This window comes from Sphaeramia orbicularis, chromosome 3 (assembly GCF_902148855.1).
Source record: "Sphaeramia orbicularis chromosome 3, fSphaOr1.1, whole genome shotgun sequence".
NCBI lineage: Eukaryota > Metazoa > Chordata > Actinopteri > Kurtiformes > Apogonidae > Sphaeramia > Sphaeramia orbicularis.
The window spans coordinates 46,401,104-46,424,237 of record NC_043959.1 but is presented as its reverse complement, the minus strand read 5'-3'; the positions used below and the strand labels follow the sequence as shown (position 1 = coordinate 46,424,237).

Sequence of the window (23,134 nt, the reverse complement as noted above, 5' to 3'; positions counted from 1 at the left end):
GGGCTTTTAAAGGTCAGGGAAAACATGTTAATACACTACCCTAACTAATGAAACATTTCCACCAAAGACTCATGGTTCCCCTAAAGGGATTTTAACTGAAAAAGCTAAACAGACATATGACCTGGTTCCAGTTCATTCTATCCACCATTTTCCACTTTGTTCCTAAAGAGACAAACAACAACATTCATGAGGCGCTAAGTTGTTTGCCATTTGTTTTCCAATTCTCACCCAAAAGAGAAGTCTTATGCTTACCATAAATTTTGTTGGAACAGTCAGTTCAGTCGACTTTATGGCAGGGTTTTGTCAGTCTTTAATATGACCTGCACAGTAAACAAATTATGTTTCTACATGAAACATACAATGCCATTTCATTCATTCTTACAAAAACAGGTGTGATTGACATAATGTGTTTTTTAGAGCAGTTTTCCTTGTGCAATGCAGCTATTCCAGCAGTTTGGAAACACTGCTGGAAAGTACATTCACGGAAATACTACACTTAACTCCATTTTTATACTACTACACCACAGCTGAGAGGCAAATATTGTACATTTCACCTATATATTGGACAGCTTTAGTTACTTTTCCATTTGTCCAGTAAAAACCATCTTGTTCCAAATGTGTTGATTCTAAAGGTTTGTGAAACACTGAAGTATCAAACAGTCTTCCATAAGTAAGTAAGTAAGTAAATTTTATTTATAGAGCACTTTTCGCAGACAGTCACAAAGTGCTTTACACTGCGAAGTACAAATAAACAGTACAAATAAAAAACAATTAAAATACCATTAAAACACAATAAAATACAATTAAAATATAATAAATACATAAAGTGCAATCAATTTGCAGCAGCCCTGAGTCAGTTGGGAAATTAAAAAGCCTGCTTGAACAGGAGTGTTTTGAGGTGTTTTTTAAAACTCTCTACAGACTCCATGGACCGTAGGTGTAGAGGCAAGTCATTCCAAAGATGCGGTGCTACAGCTTTAAAGGACCTGTCACCCCGTGTGCTAAAACAGGTGCGAGGAACCATCAGCAGGTGCTGCCCTGAAGACCTCAGGCTACGAGCCGAGCTGTAGGGCTGAATCAGGACAATAATGTATGCAGGGGCCTGGCCATGTAAAGCCTGGAAAGTTAGCACCAGAATTTCAAAATGAAAATGGTATAAAATAGGGAGCCAATGGAGGGATTTAAGAATGGGAGTGATGTGGGCTCTCCTGTTTGTGCGGGTCAGAAGCCTCGCAGCAGAGTTCTGGACAAACTGTAGACGAGCCAGCTCCTTCTTGCTTAAACATGTGAACAGGCTGTTACAGTAGTCTAAGCGAGAAGACACAAATGCGTGGATGATCATCTCAACCTCATTTATGGACACCATAGATCTGAGTTTGGAGATGTTGCAAAGTTGGAGGAAGCAGTTCTTCACCAGGTGTTTGGAGTGGTGGTCTAAAGACATGGCCTGGTCAAAGATGACACCCAGATTCCTCAGTTTGGTCTTCACCGAAGAGCTCAGGTCACCAAGGTGCTGTTTAATCCCTGGGATTGCAGTGTCTGGGGCAATGATGAGGGTCTCCGTTTTACTGGAGTTCAGCTGGAGGCTGTTATCATTTAGCCACTGCTTTAGCTCTGACAAGCAGGTGGTTAAGGAACTCAGTTTGTGGGGCTCAGAAGACTTAAAGGAGCAGTACATCTGGATGTCATCCACAAACAGATGATAGGAGACATCACTATACTGCCGGATAATGTGGCCAACGGGGAGGACATAAAGCAAGAACAGGACCAGCCCCAGGACAGAGCCTTGGGGCACACCACATGGTAGATCCGCTGAGTCAGACTGGATGTTATTGATTGGCACGCTGAAGCTTCTGCCAGTCAGGTAAGAGGAGAACCACTCTAGCACAGGACCTGACATCCCTACCAGGTCCCTCAGTCTCTCGATCATTATGGCACGGTCCACCGTGTCAAGGCTGAGGAGAGATCTAGCAGAACCAAGACCGTGGATTTCCCGGTATCGGCTGCCATCATGATGTCACTAGACACTTTTAATAGTGCGGTTTCTGTTGAGTGTCGTCATCTGAACCCAGACTGAAAAATGTCATAAGTCTGGTGTGTCTCCAGAAAAGCTGTAAGTTGTTTAGACACTGCCTTCTCAAGGATTTTGGCCAGTAGGGGGAGCTTTGATATGGGCCTGTAGCTTTTGAGTTCAGTGGGGTCCAGGTTGGTTTTCTTTAATTTTGGTTGTACGATGGCCTGTTTGAAGGAGCTGGGGAACAAACCAGTCGAGAGTGACAGGTTAAAAAACTTTGTGACCCATGGCCCAATTGTGTCAAAGACACTGATAAGAAGCTTTGGGGGAAGGTTGTCTGCAGAGTTGGAGGAGGGTCTTGTTTTAGATAAAAATGCCGAAATGTCCTCCAATGTCACAGGGTTAAAAGAGGCCCAAGTTTGAAGAGGGGGATCAACTCGGGTCAAACAGCCAGAGGGTGGTGGGATATTGTGTTTAATATCCCTGATCTTGTCAGTAAAAAAGTTTAGGAAGTCATTGCTGTCAGCTTTATAGAGCACAGGGGCAGCAGGGGACACAATGGACTGAATTGTGTCAAAGATTACTTTGGGGTTTTTCTTGTTTGTAGCTATAAGTTTTTGAAAATAGCCAGATCTTGCCTCCTTAATCATTTTATTTAAAGAGGTTATGAGATCCTTAAGATGTAGCCTATGTACTTCCAGCTGAGTTGATTTCCAAAGGCGCTCAATTTTGCGACAAAATCTCCTGAAGTTTAAAATGTTTTCATTCATCCAGGGACAAGACCACTTGCGAGTGACATTAGTTTTCAGGGGAGCCACCTGATCAAGAATAGAGCTGCAGTGTGTGGCAAAGCACTGCATAAAGCCATCAACATCAGAACACTCTTTAAAAAGACAAGGGTCAAACAAGGCACGGAATCCCTGGGCTGTGGACTCTGTAATAATCCTCCTCTTGGCCCTTATAGGTACAGGCTTGGGCTCAAGAGGCACATACAAATCAAAAAACACACCACGATGATCACTTAAGTGGACATCCTCAACACACACATTTGTGACATGTAAGCCCAGTGAGAATACAAGGTCCAGGGTATGCCCTTTCCTGTGGGTGGGGCCAGATACATGTTGCTTAAGATTAAAAGTGTCAGTCATAGCTAAAACTTCCATTGCTGGGTTGGATGAGTCATTGGTCAAGAAATTGCGCTTCTTCCCAAGCTAAATGAAGTCTGAGAAACCCTCTAGGGGAAAATGCATGGCCACAAAGCTGAAAACAGGCCTGTTTTTTTGTTTTTGTTTTGTTTTTTATCTCATAAAAATTGACCTTTTAGAAATATCACAAGTCACAAGACAGTGATGCTAAAAACAGATGTATAATCATCTTACAGAATATGATCCATTGCTGCAAACTACCAGTGGCATATAAAGGAGTTCAAATGAGTTCAACCATAATAAAATACAATATAGGCTACACATTAATACAGCAATGCAATAAATCAATACACATAACTTATAATAGTAGAACACTGGTAGGGACTGATTTACTGCACAGTGAGTATTTTGCATAGATTTTTCTGATAATACTTACACATGACAGTAAGGTTTTGAATGCAGAATGAGGAGTATTTTCACTGTGGTCTATTTTGTACTTTTAGGAGAATAAAAGACATTCTCCACTTTGATTAAAATGTCATTTATTAAATGTCTAATAATAATACAAATACTACTACAATTACTTATTATTATTATTATTATTATTATTATTATTATTAATATTATTAATTTGAGTATCAGCATATGACCTAATGTTGTGGATGGAGTGAAGTGCTTTTGTTATTCTGTGGCTCATGTCCTCAGTAACAAATGAGTGTTTGCTCTCTCTTGTTTTCTCTACATTATTTTTTGCTTAGCCGTTGCTATCACAGAATGGACCGTAGTTGTTCCTAGACTGTATTACAGGTGACAAGAATACTTAAAGAGCATATTGTTAAAAGCATACAGTATATAAAGTACTTTACTGGGACAGAGACATGTACTTGAACGTGATGTGTTCGTTTCAGATGATAGAAATATACACCTATTAAAGGCCTGTTTGTGGTTAGTTATTATGCCACATGGGTCAGTGTACAGAACAACCAGTCCTACAGGCCATTCACTCATTAGCAGATTGTGTAAATACTTGTGTGTCTTAGCAAAACGCATAACAGTAGTACAGTTCATAGCAATACTGTTATCTAACTGAATGACATTACATATGGACAATATAATGATCAGAAATGTATCTTACTGCGATAATGTTAAAACGGCTTTAATAATCTAGAAACAAATGACAGAGACAAAAGGTCTATTGTGGTGCTTTTAGAGGATGGTGCTGGGTTGAGACTAAACACCAAACAAGGCTGGTTTGTATCCCAACAAGTATGCCGACAGTTTTATGACAACTGCGGTACATAATATAAGAGAGAATGCACTAGAGGGTTAATAAAAGTGATGCAAAGATTGCAGGTGGATATTTCTGCTTTGTTGCACAGCCAGTCTTTCAGTTGTTAAAATGTACAGAGTTCACAAAGTCTAGCATTTCAGATTTCTTTGCTCAACTGACACCACATGTGATGCAGAAATAGTATTCAACATGGGTCTATAGCGAAGCATCTTCAAATATACATGTTCAATGTTAAGTAGAGGGGCCCAAGGCATGTTCCATCAGGACCGCTCTGTCCGTCCTGATTACGTTATCCATTTATAGAGAGGAAGAGATATACTATAGATAAAAGAAATATGGTTATGACTAGGGAAGATGCACTGGCAAGTTCTCCTTTTTTTTTTTTACTGTTGAAACAAAGTTACATATCGGAAACAACATTATATGATACTTGAACAAATAACACAGCCCCATATTTGTGATAATCTCATTTTTTATTTAGTACACTGGATAAAGTTTTGTATGTCACATTTATTACCACCCCCACCCCCACCAAGGGAGGCAAGAGGTATTGCTTTTGCTTTGTGTTAGAATGCCAATATGTGAAATGCGGTGCTGGAAAAAGTTAACTTTCTCCTGATACAGCGGTCGGTTTTGTTCCATTACTTTCCCCATCATTCACCTGTACCCCCCTGGTTTATTGCTGTGTGCAAATGCCAAAAGTTGAATGCATTGTTGAACTGTTAGATGGCGTATTGCTTAGCTGTGCTTAAGTTAATGCTATCCTATGCTGATGTGTTGTTAAAGCTAATTAGGTAAATCATGCTGTTCATATACCTCATGAGGTATATACAGGGGTGATTTTGTTTCTGTTATATGATCCAGATGATGTAACTGAGTACTGAATACAGTCCTTTGTAACTTTAGTTATGTCATTATGTTTGTGTATTATGTATGGTGTTTGCTGATTTTTAGTATTCAATTGTATTGCTATTACAGACCACAGCCAAATAAATCAACCTTAAACTGGACATCTGTATCCATGTTCTTTAACAGGAACACCAACCCTACACCTTGCTGCTCTAAACCAGTCAAATTCCTGGAGACAAACACTCCTCTCCTTTTTAGTTCGGTTTGTTTGTTTGTTAACACTCTAGCAGCAAAACTATTGGTTGAATTCATACTAAATTGGGTTTATAGATTGCCAGTGACCCAGAATAGATCTGATTACATTTTAGGAACAGTAGGTCAAAGTTCAAATTTTTTATGAAAAAAAAAAAAAAATTCCCCATTTACTTATAATGGGCAAAATTTCAAATGTCTGTAGCAGCAAACCTGTTGGTTGAATCCATACCAAATTTGGTTTATAGATTGCCAGTGACCCAGAATAAATGTGATTAGAATTTTGGGAAAGTAAAAAAAAAAAAAAATTATGGATTTTTAAAATCTTTTTTTTTCTTCTCATGTACTTATAATGGCCAAAATTTGTCTACGCTGACATCAGCACATGCATAGACATGATGACATCAGCTGGATCGATGCCAAAATAAGCTACAATACATGCCATGGCGGGGTTCGTTTTGCCTGGCACCACCTCGTACATATACCTTGTGTTTATAGTCACCATTCTGTCTTCAGATGTTATTTGAGAGCACAAAGTTCCAATGTCTAATGTGATTGTGTGATTAGTGTGTAATATAGTTTCTAAAATCTAAATACAGAATATGTTAAGGTTCCAGGAGTTTTAGGTGTTACTCTATTAAGTGATGTTTGTCTGTTTGTTTGTTAAGGGCGGACCGAGGCAGGAGGATGATATGGAAGTAGCTCGAGCTGGTCAGGAGCTGAACCAGGAAGTGAATCGCCTGATGGTGGCAATGAGAGACATGTTGGCCAATATCAGGTTTCAAGAGCCCCCACGGGAGGACAACCCCTACAGGGATGAGGAGGAGTGGGACTGACAGCAGAGGACTGATACAGGATGACGATGAATGAAATAAAAATAAACATGAAATAATGAACTCCAGTAAAATCTAGTATTTAATTGTGTTAATAATTATTCAGATGAAATGGAACAGCAGCAGATGTGTTTTTAACTGTTGTAATTTCAACCAACTGAACTGAAAAGAAAAGGTACAGTAGCATGGACCTCTGTTTTACTTCACTGGCATTGTCCAGGGCCAGTCCTCACCTCTGCTTTTCTGACATTAAACAAAAACACTCTGGTGCATCATGATATAAGCAGTGTCCTTTGTGCTAATATGCTGGATAGTGTTCGTCAGACACGTTAACCTTTTTGCTGGTTTATCATCTGAACTGATTGTGATCAGAGTGGGACCACCACAAAGAGGTTACTATTTTTATATTTATATTTCTCTCTAAGCCATGAAACCCCAAAACGAAATGTGCATGACAATTTTGCAGCTTAAAACTAACTGATTCACAATAAGTCAAACTCATTTTAACTCTCAGTATTTAAAAAAATAAGTGATTACATTGAAGGAAACATATTGTAATAGGCACTGAAATTTCTGCATCATTTGTTCTCAGGTTTTGTTTTACATTTGACCCATTTGTTTTTAATCTGTAAACAGTTTGTTTTTCACAGAAGCAGATTTGTCATTTGTTTTTAATGCCACTAAACTTAATCTGTCAAGAGAGATGCCCTTTTTCCAGAGTAAAAATGTGACAAAATGCTGTTTCCATAAGTGATTTGCACAGATTCTACTATGATGTGAAAATACACAAGTAAAACTCAGTCAAAAAAATCAGAAATAAATTGTTTTTATCAATAATAGCTAATTTTTACTACCGCTTGTGTTTGTCTTTATGCAATAACAATACATTTTCTCAGAGCGATAGGGTGTTAAGCATATGTTTTGCTACTAAACATCCCACAAGTTGGACTAGAACAGCAAGAAAAGATGTTTTTTGTAGGTTTTCCTTTTGAGAGATGAAGTTGAAAGTGACTGAATGCATCTGAAAATGAATTGTCTGTTTCTCAGAAAGGCTTTTATATCAGATTCTTTTATTTTTCTGTCTTTCTTTTCCATCTATGACATTTCTAGCATTTACTAAGTCTATAGTATCTCAATGTGTTCCATAGTCTTTCTTAGACAGAAATGCTTTGTGCACATCCTGGTTGTCATTTCTGTCAATGGATAGTTTCACATTATTTCATTAGAGAAAATCTGATCACATTTTGCTGTTAAAATTTTTTATCTTAACATTACAGCAGCATGTCTGTGATTTTCTGGCACCATCTGGTTTTGCCTCTTCCGTCTGTGTTGACTTTGAAAGATCTGATTTAGTGTAATTTACTTCACCCAGATTGACAGTTCATATTTAAGATTGTCCCAAATTTCCCAGAGGTCTGCTGCTTTCCATCAAGTAACATTAAGTGTAAAAGAATTGCCAGTTTTTTCTAACTTAATATTTACCAATGACATTACTTCACTCAGATGCCGATGAACTGGCTCATATGTAATGGATTTGCTACACCACAAACCCGAGGCTATAATTTTTCCTTTAGTACCAGGTTTACAAATGATATATGATTTTCTGCATCACTTGTTATTATTTTCCATTTCACAGTTGTTAATGTTTATGTGCCTGAGTTTAGCTATCATAACTGTACCTCCTGTCTGACAGTCTGCTAAACTGTCTTTATTACCATGACATTTTTTTAATCAGGCAGATAAGGCTGGGTAGTCATGATCTGTCCACGTGCCTTATGTTTACTAGATTTCTTTTCAATCTTTTACTTATTTTTCCATCATAATTAAGTAGATACACAAGCTGAGAACATGAATTGTGAACATCTGCCTCCACACTTGCATAAGCTGTAGCTGCCCATACAATATATTCATTTAACCACATGATTATACAGTGTGACTGAGTTTGACGGTGAAATGATGTCAGTGTTCGCAGTCCACCTGGAGCCATGGCTGAGGTTGTGAGAAGTTTTCATGTGATCCGTTGGGAGTATAGAAAGGCTTTCACATCAGCGCCTTCTAAGATGCCCGGTGTGAGTTCAAGGCCTGTGTGATATGATTTTTTAGCCCAATTTTTAAAAATCACAGCTGTTTTGGTAACTCACTGAAGAAAAATAAAACTTGCAAATCCGAACCACCACAGTTGCACCAATGCTACAAATAAAATAAAGCCAGGACAAATGTGTGGTTTCAGGACACATAATGAATCTTTATTTGTTTGTGCTTAGCACCCACATCAGATTCAGTCTTAATGGGATTTATGCTACACTCTTATTGACACCTGATTTATTACCCCGCCCCTTGAAGGGGAGGCAAGGGGTATTGTTTCTGGTTCAGTTTGTTTGTTTCTTTGTTAACACTCTAGCAGCAAAATTATTTGTTGAATTCATGCTAAATTAGGTTTATAGATTGCCAGAGACCTAGAATAGACCTGATTACAGTTTGGGAACAGTAGGTCAAAGTTCACATTTTTTATGAATTTTCCAAAAAAAATTTTTCCCCCATTTACTTTTAATGGGTGAAATTTCAGATGTCTGTAGCAACAAAACTATTGGTTGAATTTCCATTAAGTACTTAAAATTATATATGTTTCTTAGTAAATCAGAGCATGCTTAATGAGAACTGTCCTAATAATGGTGATTGTAGTGTCTGTAAACAACAAGCCAGGACATTCCACAGACCTACAGTATATGTCAGTGACTGAGATCTGTTCCTTATTTAATATTGCCTTTTATATATTCCACCTGAAATGACAATTTTTTTTTATTGCATATCATCACACTAATGATAATTTCAGAGTTTCAGGATAGACCTTCCAGTCAAAAATGTTTTAATTGCTATTAACATATAATTATATTTGTGAAATTCTGAATAAAGTTGGTCATATGATGCACATGTAATCATATCAGTTCATGATATCTTTAGTCTTTCAAGGAAATTACTTTAAAAACAAAACATCATTGTCAATTAGCCACTGACTTTTGCTGTGAATAATATCTGCACACCACAAGTTTGTACATTTATCCTCTAAATTTTGCTTGATTATAAATATACTAGTGCTACTTTTTCATTTTTTGACTTCGGTATGTCCCAAGCAGTAAATTCATTCCTAAGTATCTGTGGAACATGCATTTAATGTATTAAAGATATGGTGTCTGTGGACACTGCTCCATATTCTGGAAAGGGATGACTTCAACCCAAAATTTGATTTAGAAGCTGTAAAATACTGAAATAATTTTTATTCCTTGACAAGCATTTTTTACAAGTATCATTAAGTTTAAAATAGACAAATTATCTGAATATGTAGATACATTTCATTTTATAATATCCAATTTTTCAATTTAAAAGATAACACCAAAAGTATTGTGTTCCTTTCAGTGGTCCTCCAACACAAAAAGAGCTGGTTTTAGGTAAATGGTGTAACTTTTACTTGTTTATGATATTGTCATTTTGTTTTGACTGATTTGTGCTCTTTGCAATAAACTGGCTTATTTTAAAAACTCTTCGTGAAACATATTATCAATTAAATTAAGCATAACAGTTCTGTAGGAATTTTGATACAGCTGATCTTGAAATAGGCGGAAACGTTTTGCAAATCATGATATGAGGAGAAACTTTATATTGATCAGGGATAGAGCTGGAAACTGAAAAGTGACTGTGGCGCACGGTGCGTAAAAGTGCTTTTGGACAGACTATGACATTCCAATAAGAAGTATAATACGAGTAGGTTTATGAAATATTCGTGAATGCGTGTTGAAGAGTTCAGCTATTGGTAAAATTAGGAAAATACATCACTGTCGTTTTTTTAACCACTTATCAGACACTGACGAGCCACAGCCCATATGCGCTTTGCGTGAGAGGAGGAGTTGGACTTAAGCAAGTCAAGCCACATCTCCACTTCCCGAGGACGCAAAGACAGTTTGTTCACTTCCAACATGATGGTCAGAATAGTCGGACACCAGGGAACAGCAGGACAGGCGCCTGTTTTGAGTTTTTTAAAAAATCACTGAAAACCTCTGATGGAAAGAAAACGTTTTTGGATTTCTGTCTTGGAGAACCTTCATCCATTGGACAGGAGTGGAGACGCACTTTTCACACGGAAAATTATGCCAACTTTTGACAGCGTTGTGTTAATGTGACTGAGTCCAACAGTTGAGAAGTATGACATCTAATTGATCACTGAAAAAACCAACGATTTATAGTAAGATGTTTTTTGGATGTGGACTGTGGGTGTGGATGCGTTAGTGATCTGTTTGACCAGACTGAGGAGCGGACACCGAAGCATCTTCCAAACCTTGAGTAAAACTTAATTTTGCTGAAAAAGCTGTTCTAGTCTAATACCAGGACATTAAAATGGCCAACGCATCCTATAACCCCACAATCCTCCACGTTGATCTCAACTCTCTAAGTGAGTACATGGATGATAACGAAACAAACTCTACCAGTGAAGATCTAAGTTATCTGGGCTGTGTTCAGATCAACATCCCTCAGGAGCTCTTCCTGGCGCTCGGGCTGATCAGCCTGGTGGAGAACATCCTGGTCGTTATGGCCATCTTCAAGAACCGCAATCTACACTCACCTATGTACTACTTCATCTGTTGCTTGGCTGTGTCCGACATGCTGGTCAGTGTGAGCAACGTGGTGGAGACAATATTCATGCTTCTCAACGACCACGGCCTGCTGGACGTGCACCCGGGGATGCTGCGCCACCTGGACAACGTCATCGACGTGATGATCTGCAGCTCCGTGGTATCATCCCTCTCCTTCCTGTGCACCATCGCTGCAGATCGCTACATCACCATCTTTTACGCACTACGGTACCACAGCATCATGACCACACAGCGTGCCGTGGCCATTATCGTGGTAGTGTGGCTGGCCAGCATCACCTCCAGCACCCTTTTCATCGTGTATCACACTGACAATGCAGTCATTGTGTGCCTCGTTACCTTCTTCTGCATAACCCTGGTGTTTAACGCGGTGCTATACCTGCACATGTTTCTCCTTGCGCATGTGCATTCCCGGCGCATCATGGCTTTCCACAAAAGCAGGCGTCAGTCCACAAGCATGAAAGGAGCGATTACCCTGACCATCCTGCTGGGGGTCTTCATTATATGCTGGGGCCCATTCTTCCTCCACCTTATTCTCATCCTCACTTGCCCCACCAGCCCGTTCTGCAACTGTTTCTTCAGAAACTTCAATCTGTTTCTTATTCTCATCATCTGTAACTCGCTCATCGACCCACTCATCTACGCGTACCGGAGCCAGGAGCTGCGTAAAACCCTGCAGGAGCTGGTCCTGTGTTCCTGGTGCTTCGGCCTGTGACATCATGCACATTCAGGAAGAAGACGAGAGCACTTTATGTTACATGCAATGCAGGCTGTCTCTTCTTCCTGAACGTACATTATGTCAGAAGCTTAAGTGCGCAGTGACTGATAAAGTCTTCCACTGGAGAGCGATGTCCATGCGTCAGACTGTACACATCAGACGCAGATTTCCATAAAGATCATGAGTTTGATGTTCACCTTGACCTCTTGTTGCAGTGGGCTGGCGCGCCCCAATGTCCAATAAAAACTATGAACCAAGAGAAAATCCATAAGTCAGTCAGTCCTGTCTACGATGTATCAAGATTGCATGTGTTCTGGTGTTTTAACCTTTTGGATGATTCGTTCTTTATCTGTGTTTAAAAACTACTGATAAATGTAAAGACAAATGTATAAATGAAGCTGATCACACAGACTGTAAATATGTATTATAGTATTTGATTCACTGCCTCATAAAACCAGAATGAACTTGAAATTACCATATGTTGTGAGCCTGGCTGTGATGTTTTGATGATACATGATAAGACATAATTCTAGCTCTGTTTTGTGTTCATACTTGTTCTTTCAAGAATCTTGAAAAGTTTCTGTATGTTGAATGATACCTGATTCTTTTGGGGAGGCTTGTATTTGATGGTGCTGCAGCATTTGAAGATTGTATTTTTGTGTATATGATTGATTTCCATGTTTTCAAGTCAGTTGAATCTCAGAACAGATGTGAATCTATAACCTAATAAATAAGAATAATAGTGAAATGAATGGTGCAGCAGTAGCTACATGAAGCACTGTGCATTTCATTTAACATGAAATCCAAGAAACAGAAAAAAGCTGCAAAATATATGATAGGAGAGTTTAATTCACCACACCACCCTGATTTTACTCTCAAGAAAATGTTCATATAATAAATAAATTAGAACTCAAGAAATATATAGTCAAAATCACATGAATGGTCTCTAAAGGCCCTGATAGGAAAAGTAGACTGAGATTAAGTGGTCTATGAAAGAGAGCAGGGTTACCTTTGAGAAAGTTGTGTGATTTTCTAATATATGAAATGTTTGGCAAGACATATATAATATATTTTGTCCATTATGTAGTTCAACTGGCTGATATTGTCTTGAAAACAAACCTACTGATTTAACTCATAAATCATGGCGAAATAATATGCGTTAATGTAAAACTGCAAACAAAGAATAACAGTCATTTCACTAATCATTTTCTTTCTCAAATCCAGCCTATTAACAGGCTTCACTTACAGCTGTGAATGAGGGTCACTTTGGGTTAGTTTCTTAGAATCACAGGTCTCATGATAAGACTGCCTGCCAAAATAGAACCCACCATACATCACTGTTTTGAGATGATCAGCACCATTAAGTGTGGGAAGCCACTATTTGGGCGATATTAAAAATAATTCCAGTTGCACACTACCATGTATGAACAATGCTCACCAGTGTATTTGCTGCTGGTAGCAATACAACAGAAGCTGATACTGCCGCTACACTACAGTTATGTTGGACATGAGTCTCCATATTTTTTTTTTTTTATACATTTGGTTCTTTGAATCATATTTATTCATTTCTTGAATTTTCTTCTATTTTTACATATTGTATTGTTTTGTTTTATTATTGTGTGTGTGGAAAAATTAGGTGTTTAGAAGACTGGAAATATAAAGTAAGTTTGTTTCTCTTCATACATTTTTGACAATAAGATGCTGAGGTAGTTGATGATAGGCTTAGTGCTTTAGTGTATCCCATAAAGTAACTATAACCCAATACAAAATGTAAATGCTGAGGTTTCTGTAGAATCTGCATCCAATGTTGTCTGTGTAAGTTCTCATTTGGTCAGGTCATAGTTCTTCTGGATTCAACTGGAGCAAAACAAGTCCAGCTGAACCTAGAAGAACTACCAACAACACATCCAATGTTGACTTGAAACTGGACAGAGTATGTGATAGTTCTTGAATAGCAGATTAAAGAGCAGTATATGGGGACAGATTATGTGATAAATGTAATCATTGAAATTGTTTACATGCTGTCAGTGTGTCTGCAATAAAGAGACCAAACTAAACAACTCAGTCAATAAATGATAACCAAAATGTTATCCAGTTACACCTCTTTTGTATTTGATTTTTTTTTTCCTTTTTACTTAAAAAAACATCACATCCGTTATTCTATCATTCATTCTTATTGTTGCCAGACATTTCTCCACACATTTTAGCTTTGTGTCTGCACGTCTTGTTTGCACATTGTTTTTTTTTGTTTTTTTTTATAATTTTCATAATCATACAAAATTGAATTTTAATTAATGTCTCTTTACATAGTATTCAGTCATGATCTAAATGGCTGCCACAATGTATATATATATATATATATATATATAGACAATAAACCAAGACAGATGATAAAAATCAAACACATTTACATGCAACATTAAAATATTTTCTGTCCCACTTGAAAAAAAGAGATAAAAGATGAAAGGACAGAGGGACTATTGATTTATAAAACAAGAGAGACAGTTTTTAAATGCTCTGTTTTTAAACTCATGATCAAGTTCAAATAGAAGCTCTGAGGGGAAGGGAATTTCCAACTGGAACAAATATAAATCCTTACTCTGTCCTCAAGCAATAAGTTAAAAATCTTAATTGTGTAAATTTAATTCCATAAATGACTAGTCTTATTATAGGTCATCCACACAAGCATCACTTTGGAAAAATGGACAAAAGAGCAAAAGGCCAAAAATAACAAATACAGTGGCTCAATTCCTATTTTTTTGCAGAGTTAACCTCACAGTTGGTTACCCAGAGCAGACAAACCTGATATTAGCAATATGTTAGCTGGAAGAAATATCCCCTAAAGCATGTTCAATGTTTGACATTTATACACAATATCCTTAATACACCTCTTTAATTTTTATGAAAAAAAGATGCATTTAAAAAATGCTGTTAAAACTTTCATTAGGAAACATAGCATACTTCACTGTTTGTATAGATTTAATATTAAAGCTCAGAAGGCATCAGTATCATATGACGAAATTAACACATTTGGCAAGTTTTCCACTGGGCATGTTGGACTAATTTCTATCCATGCTTTATTAGTAAAATCCAAAGCTAATAGAGTTGCTCCTACGTAGGGATGGATATGTGAAAGGTGAGATGTCCTCTGGGATTGTACAAAGTGGGTGAAAAGTAACTAGGCATGAGAAACTGCTTACAGAATTTTTAGTATCACTGAAGTCATGACGAAAACGTTTCTTAAACAGACAACACTAACCGGGATTTCATATCTTCTTATTTCTTATTCTTTTTGTCTTATTTCTTATTGTCTTATTTCTTATTTTCTTATTTCTTATTTTCTTATTGTCTTATTACCTCCGCCAAGGAGGTTATGTTTTTGTCGGCTTTGGTTTGCCTGTCTGTGTGCAAGATAACTCAAAAAGTTAAGACAAATTTGGATGAAAATTTCAGGAAATGCTCATACTGGCACAAGGAACAAATGATTAAATTTTGGTGGTGATCGGGGGGGCACTGATCTGCCTTGGCGGAGGTCTGCGCTCTCCAAGTGCTTCTAGTTTCTTATTATTTTATTCTAAATGGTATCCCAGACAATGTCCTTCACAAAATTGTTTATTCCATCCCTGGCCATTGGAGGAAACTGGTTGATTCCACCGGTACTTACGCTGAATTATGAAGATTTACTTTCATTTTCCCATGTAATAAAAAACATGTATCATTTGTATCAATAAATTTGCAATAGGAATATGGATTTTCTTACCAATTTTTAATGCCTAGTTACTTTTCACCCACCTGGTACATAACCAATGTGAGCATTTTTGAGGACTCCATGTTGTACTAATACAGTAATAATCCTATATGTAATAAAGCCACAGCCAGTGCCTCAGTGCAGAACTCTAGGCATCACCTGCACAGTTTCAAAAAGCAGTTAATGACGGGAAACCACCGATAAGCCCAAAAGGTAGACAGTGTTTCCAATATGTCTAGAAAAAATGTCTGGCTTTAGATTAGATTTATGTACAGGGATAAATAACTGAACATATACATTTACTAAGACTGATCAGAAGAAAAAATCCTGCACTCACCACAACATATTTAAATAAGCTTATGCAATGTCTTAATGTTTGTTTCCACCATTTTATGGACTTGTAACATTGCTGAACCAAGACATGACCAACTGAAGCAACCCCAGATCATAATACTGGCCCCACAGACTTGTACTGTAGGCACTAGGCATGATGGGTAATCTTTTCATCCACCTATCTTCTCATCTTGATGCACCATCACTCTGGAACAGGGTCAGTCTGGACTCATCAGACCACATGACCTTTTTCCATTGAAAGAAAGTCCAATCTTAATCAAAGTCAAAATCAAAGTTCATTTCTATAGCACTTTACAACAACATAACGAAGCCCAAAGTGCTTTACATTTAAAAGCATGATTAAATTAGAAGATTAAAAAAACAGGTTAATCAAGTATGATAAATATGCATAAAATAATAGGACACAACACACATTGATAAGAAAGACCACAGATTCAAACCTACTAGTGTCTCAGTGCTAAGGGTTAAAAGCCAATCTAAACAGGTGAGTCTTTAACCTAGACTTAAACAGGGGCAGGTCAGTGAGGATTCGCAAGTCAGGAGGCAACAAGTTCCACAGTTTTGGTGCAGCAACAGCAAATGAACGATCACCCCACTGTTTATATCGGGACCTGGGGACATCCAAAACCATCAGAGAGGAGGATCGGAGGGCTCTGCTGGGGCGGTGAACTGTTAAAATCTCAGATAAATAGAGAGGAGCTCTTTACGCTCATATGCTCTTTAGAAAAGGTTAAGTAGGCTAATGTTTGTTTAAAAATTAAAAACTACTCACCGCATCAATTAAAGTTAAATAATTAAATAACCACTGCAGTAATTATCCAATGGAAGGATCTTGTCTAATCGCTCAGTTAAATCCATTGGCTATGTGGTGTATTCTCCTGTATTTTGTGAGTATGGTGTACTGGTTAGTGTAAGTGACCATGATGACATGTAAAAAAATATATAGTTAATGTGTTTGTGGATTTTTTTCAGTTACCACTCTATTTTACATTATATATATCTGTATATCATTCTAAGTTAGTCCCATGCTCTCTACTGTTGAAGAAAGTACAAAACAATACCAGCCTTCACCCTTATGAATGCACACAAACAGTTAAGTTTTACAATTGTCCTTGCTGTAGATTTTACATTATCCTGCTGAGTGACAGGTAAATAGTGATGATGTCACACAAGAATAAATAACTTCTGAGTAAAATTACTTATACTTACCGCTCATTTCTATACAATAATATACTTTCTGAATGTAGACGTTTACTCACCTCCTGTATAATATACTTATGGAAAGCATGCCTCTTGCTTGGTAACATACAGATGTGAATATGATCGGCACAGTTTTCTCTTTCTCAGAAATGGATGTTTCTTTTGTGAGGTTGGTCACATGCTTCTGCAAAGCACAAAGTTGTTAATAGATACAGTACAAAGGGTCTGTGTTCTTTACTCGACCTCATTACAGTCAGAAACACCATTTCTCTATTTCATTAGACAAGAGTAAATTAAACTGCCAAAATGTATATTTATATCTGTATTTCTATTACTATTTATTATTTGGGTATATTTTATATCTAATAATGCTGTGTGTGTATAGTTTTGATGCCTAGAGTATTTTGCTGCACCATGATAATTAGTTATGCAGTAATTACTCTCACAAGACAGACTGTCCATACAGAGATTGATGAAACTGCTGACATTTGTCTGTGGAAAGAATTTTTTTTGCCCAGATTCCAAACCAGTCTTGAGGTAAAAATCGGATGAGTTGAATTAGGGATAGTTGCGCAGCTTTACTTTGACACAAGACACTATTAAGAACAATTTCCCTTCCTCTGTCACATGCTTTATAGGCAGTATTTTGAATGAGCTTGTATCACATTTTGTGGTTTATGTTAAGTTTATTTCCTGTGGAGAAAAAAATCTTTGTGTGACCTGCTGTCACTGAATTTCTTCAATAGACCGGATCGTCTGCTGTGGATACTTTCACAGTGATAATAGATGATGTATACCATCATAGTCACATGTTGAACTTCAACAACAGCTCGTTAGTTTAATTCTTACCCCACCTTCTGAAGGGGAGGCAAGAGGTATTATTTTTGGTTCAGTTTGTCTGTTTCTTTGTTTGTTAACACTCTAGCAGTAAAACTGTTGGTTGAATTCATACCAAATTGGGTTTATAGATTGCCAGTGATCCAGAATAGATGTGGTTACATTTTGGGAAAAGTAGGTTGAAGTTAATTTTTTTTTTTTTTTTTTAACTTTATTTATAGAACTTTTCAACATTTATAAAACTTTTCATTTCACAAATATGACATTTATAATTTCAAGCAATGCATTTATAATACAAAGATTGACACTAGACATGATAAACAAACAGAACCCAAGGCAAAACAAAACAAAACAAAAAAATAAAGGGCAATACAAACAAGACACACATAAAGACAGTCAAGACAGTGCATTCTGGTACCATTAAAGGAGGAGAGAAAATAAAAAAACAGGTCAATAACAATATAAACACCTAAAATGTTTTCAAAGTTTCAGGCCAGGCAACAAATTCACGCAGTGTAAAAGAGGCTCCCATATTTTGTAAAATTTATTGATAGAGTTATTTAGGGTGCACCTAATTTTTTCTAACTTTATATTAAGCATGATGTCTCTAATCCATTGATCATGTGTTGGAGGTGATGAGTCCTTCCATTTGAAGAGAATGGTACATCTAGCTAGGAAAGATTCAAAGGCCACAACTTTTTGTAGGTTAACTGAAGGAACTGAGTCATCCGTGCATGAAATGAGACCGAAAATAGCAGTAAGAGGAGATGGCTGAATACGGCACCCATATGCCTTAAAAATAAAATCAAAAAAAGAGTTCCAGAAAGGGGTCAGTTTGGAGCAGGACCATAGCATATGGTATACTGTTGCTAGGGCTTGCTTGCATCTGTCGCAGATAGGGTTAATGTCAGGGAATATTTTTGCAAGTTTAACTTTAGAGAAGTGCAATTGATGTAAAATCTTGAATTGAATTAATGAATGTCGTGAACAAATGGAGGAGGAATGGACCCTAAGAAGTGCCATGTCCCACTCCTTGTCTGAGAGTGGCATCCCTACGTCGCTTTCCCACTGTTCACGGAGGTGAGATACGGACTGACTCAGAGTCTCCAAAATCCGAGCATAAATCATTGACACTCTGCCCTTGTCCATTGTATTGACCTCTAGGACATTATCCAAACTGGAAAGAGAGGGTAGATTTGGAAAATTGGAAAATTTCTTTCGTACAAACTCCCTGATTTGTAAATAGCGATAAAAATGAGAATTACTTAAAGAATATTTTTTAGAAAGCTGTTCAAAACTAGCAAATGTATTATCTATGTACAGGTCTTTGATTCTGTGAATGCCCTTATCATGCCAGGTCTGGAAGCCTTTATCCATCCAGGATGGTTGAAAAAGGTGGTTATTCATAATAGGGGAATGAATAGACGCGGTCTGGATACCAAGATGTTTTTTAAATTGTTATAAAATACGTAGTGACTGGGTTACCATCACATTTCCATGAACACAATTAACTGTTAATGGTAAAGGTGTACAGAGCAGCGAGGGCAATGAATATGGACTACTATATGGACTACTGGTGGCCAGTTCAATCTGAAGCCATGCAGGGATGGTACCATTCCAATCTTTTATCCAAAGGGAAACATTAAGGTTGGCAGCCCAGTAGTATGAGCAAAGATTTGGGAGAGAGAGTCCACCACAAGTTTTAGGTCTCTCCAGAAATTCTTTCCTTATGCGTGCGGATTTATTATTCCAGATAAATGAGGAGATCATTTGATTAAGAGTTTTAAAGAACGATAGTGGGATGAATATGGGTATTGTCTGAAATAAGCATAAGTATTTGGGTACTATGTTCATCTTCACAGTATTTATTCTCCCAATAAGAGATAATGGTAAATTGGACCATCGTTTGATATCTGTTTTGGACTGTTCTAAGAGAGGAATAAAATTATTTTTAAATAAGTTGTGAAAAGACTTGGTAACTTTCACACCCAAATATACAAATGAATTTACTGAAAGTTTAAAGGGGAGATTGGGATATGTTTCTGTAAGTTTGTTAATTGGAAAGTATTCACTTTTGTTATAATTAAGTTTGTATCCTGATATTTTACTAAATTTTTCTAAGACGATAAGTATTTCTGGTATGGTTTTACTGGGATTAGAAATATATAATAACAAATCATCAGCATATAATGAAACGGTATGTGTTAAGCCACCTCGTTTTATACCTTGAATATTTGTATTGTTTTTCAGGGCTATGGACAGAGGCTCAATAGCCAAAATAAAGACTAGAGGACTTAATGGGTCTCCTTGCTTAGTGCCTCTGTATAGGGGGAAATAATCAGAAGAAACAGAGTTAGTATTAACTGATGCAGTGGGGTCGGTGTATATCAGTTTGATTAATTTAATCAATTTAGGGCCAAATCCGTATTTGTGTAGTGTGTGAAAAAGGTAGTCCCACTCTACCCTATCGAATGCCTTTTCAGCATCGAGTGATATTATGGCTTCTGGGGAAGAACTATCTGTTGGCATATATATGATATTGAACAGCCGCCTCAGATTGAAATAAGACTGCCTACCCTGAACAAACCCTGTTTGATCAGGGGATATTAGCTGAGGAAGAACTGATTTGAGGCGGAGGGCAATAACCTTAGAATATATTTTACCATCACAGTTTATCAAACTGATAGGCCTGTATGATGCACAATCAAGTGGGTCTTTGTTTTTCTTTAATAACAGAGTGATAGATGATTGACGAAGTGTGGGCGGAAGAATGCTTTTTTTCTAGGGCTTCATTATAAACTGTAAGCAGAAGTGGGGCTAATTGGGCCTTGAATTTTTTGTAAAATTCGATGGGGAACCCATCGGGGCCTGGGGCCTTCCCACTCTGCAAAGACATAATTGAGGTAATGATTTCTTCTAATGTGAGAGATTGTTCTAATTTAGCTTGAACATCAGATTCAATTGTAGGTATATTCAAATTGGAGAAAAAGGAGTCATAGTGGTATTGATCTGCATCTACATCTGAGGAATACAACTTAGAGTAAAACTCCTTGAAAAAATTGTTGATAATTAGATGATCTTCACTTGTGGAACCATCTGGTAATCTTATTTGTGGGATAATATGGGATACTGCCTTTTGGCGTAGTTGACTAGCTAGCAATTTTGAAGCTTTATCACCCTCTTCATAAAATCGGCTGCGGGACTTTAAAATCAGCCTCTATGGTAGCTAAAAGGTCTGCCTCAGTTTGCAAGCTATTTCTGTTCTTGATGAGATCGGGGGTGGAAGAGGCTGAAATTATGGTATCTAGAGCTTTAATTTTAGAGGCTATAGCCTCAACCTTACTACGGTGGGTTTTGTTTTGACATATGCCTTATAAGCAATTATCTGTCCTCTTATATAGGCCTTTAATGCTTCCCACACAGTTGAAGCAGACACATCTTCAGTTAAGTTTGTGGTTAAGTATGTGTCTATTTGTTCTGAAATAAATTCAACAAATTTAAGCTCAGAGAGTAGAAGAGGATCAAGCCTCTACGTCCGTCTTTTCCTATAAGAGGGTAGTGTTACAGTCATGGCTACTGGGGCATGATCAGAAAGCATTATTGGATTATATTTCCAATCTGTAACAACGTTAAATTTTTTTAAAATGAATTTTTAAAATTTTCCCATTTACTTATAATGGGCGAAATATGTGCGAGAGGTGAGGTTTGTTGTGCCTGGCACCATTTGTTTTAATACTTATTCCATTGAATAATGTTTGCAGTGTTTCAGTATTTTGACAGAAAAACAGTGTTGTGTTGAGGTAATAAAACATATTTTACCTACCTTTCACTTATCATAAATAATGAATTGTGACAAACTGTCAACCAAACATAAAAACAGTGGGATATCAAGGGGAGCATAATATACTTAATGAAGTTCCTCTTGGCAAAGCAAATTTGTTCAGTGCAACAAGGCAGCCAGTCCACCATTCTGCTGTTATGATGCTGGATGAGACAAGTACAAAAAAAAAAAAAAAAAAAAAAAGAAACTGCAGATATTTGTGGTGTGTTTCAGTATGAGAACATTTATTTTCACTTATTATCTTGCTCAAATATGAACTATTCAGTCCATCAGGGTTTATACATTAATTAAGATAATCATTTGACCTACCGACCGATCAGTCGACTGACCGACTGACCGCTGATCGATCGATCAACCCATCGACTGATCAATCAATCAGTCAATCAGTCAATCAAATTTTATGCAATGTAGCACCACATCATGACAAAAGTTATCACTTTACACTTTACGCTTCACCTTCTTAAAATTCAGACACCAAACCCATCAAACATTTGTCTATTTTAGCTGAAACAAAATGACACAATTAACAAATTTTAGTTGCTATTTGACACTACTGCCCCTCACCGATACACAGTCATACTGTAGTACTGATGGACCCAAGTGCCTCTGTGATTCCTTTCAAGTCATTTTATTGCCGTATCTTACTTACTAACATCAAACCTAATATGCATATTATAAAAACTTGGACAGTTAGGCTAAATAGACCAAATAGTCAGGGCCCCTTCAGACAAGTGATGACCCCTGTTTTAAGTTAATCAGCACTTTCAATTGTTACTTTTGATTTTTCAGGTGCAGTGTTGTATGTGACTAGAACTATTCTGTGCTATGTCTCATTTTTGAAGCAAGTACAGCCTGACTACAAAGCAAGGTCTGACAGGGGCCCATCAAATGAAAGCCTCCAAAGCATAAAAATTAAAGAGTATTGTTAATTTTTTTAAAAAAATATTATTTTCAACTGCAACACCCCACAACACTTTCTGCTAAGATGCTTTTTGTGCAATATGCATTATGTACAATACCAAGATAATTGTGTAGTAGTGATGGGAGCATGTGGAATTTTTTTTGTGTGGGGCATATCATTTCACTTTCCTTTTTAGATATTGTCTGTTATTTATCATAGTTTATCACTGGAATTAATAAGAATTGCTTTCAGTTTCATTGCACATGTGCAGTGTGTTCTATTCTATTCTATTCTATTCTATTCTATTCTAAGATGTTTTGCAAACTCTGGTAATGATTTTTGTTTTATACTTTGCCCATCATAACTATCTCAGACAACTCAAAATGAGTGTTTCACGTAAATGATAACTGTAGCAACAATACAACAAAATGTTTTGTGACTGGCTGCTATTATTTTAAGAGGCAAAAATATGAAGAAAAACTGCCTGCTCTGCTGATGTCAGATTCAG

At 37.1% G+C, this 23,134-nt stretch overlaps 2 protein-coding genes across 3 annotated transcripts in view; both read left to right on the top strand.

The window, feature by feature from the left end:
* The window catches only part of tcf25 (TCF25 ribosome quality control complex subunit), a 21,729-nt gene extending 14,539 nt beyond the window's left edge, over positions 1–7,190 (top strand). For both annotated transcript variants that reach the window (XM_030131262.1, XM_030131261.1), the window contains exon 18: positions 6,220–7,190. In XM_030131262.1, coding sequence (XP_029987122.1) covers positions 6,220–6,387 — 168 coding nt within the window. In that variant the 3' untranslated portion in view covers positions 6,388–7,190. The remainder of the gene's footprint in view (positions 1–6,219) is intronic.
* Positions 7,191–10,367: 3,177 nt separating this feature from the next.
* On the top strand, positions 10,368–13,843 carry mc1r (melanocortin 1 receptor). The gene has a single exon (XM_030131264.1). It carries the CDS (start codon positions 10,774–10,776, stop codon positions 11,740–11,742), a length of 969 nt encoding a protein of 322 aa, XP_029987124.1. The 5' UTR covers positions 10,368–10,773; the 3' UTR covers positions 11,743–13,843.
* Positions 13,844–23,134: the final 9,291 nt, after the last annotated feature.

What these genes read in the sequence shown, in the direction of transcription:
- mc1r (XM_030131264.1), top strand. Translation starts at nt 10,774, where the DNA reads ATGGCCAACGCATCCTATAACCCCACAATCCTCCACGTTGATCTCAAC.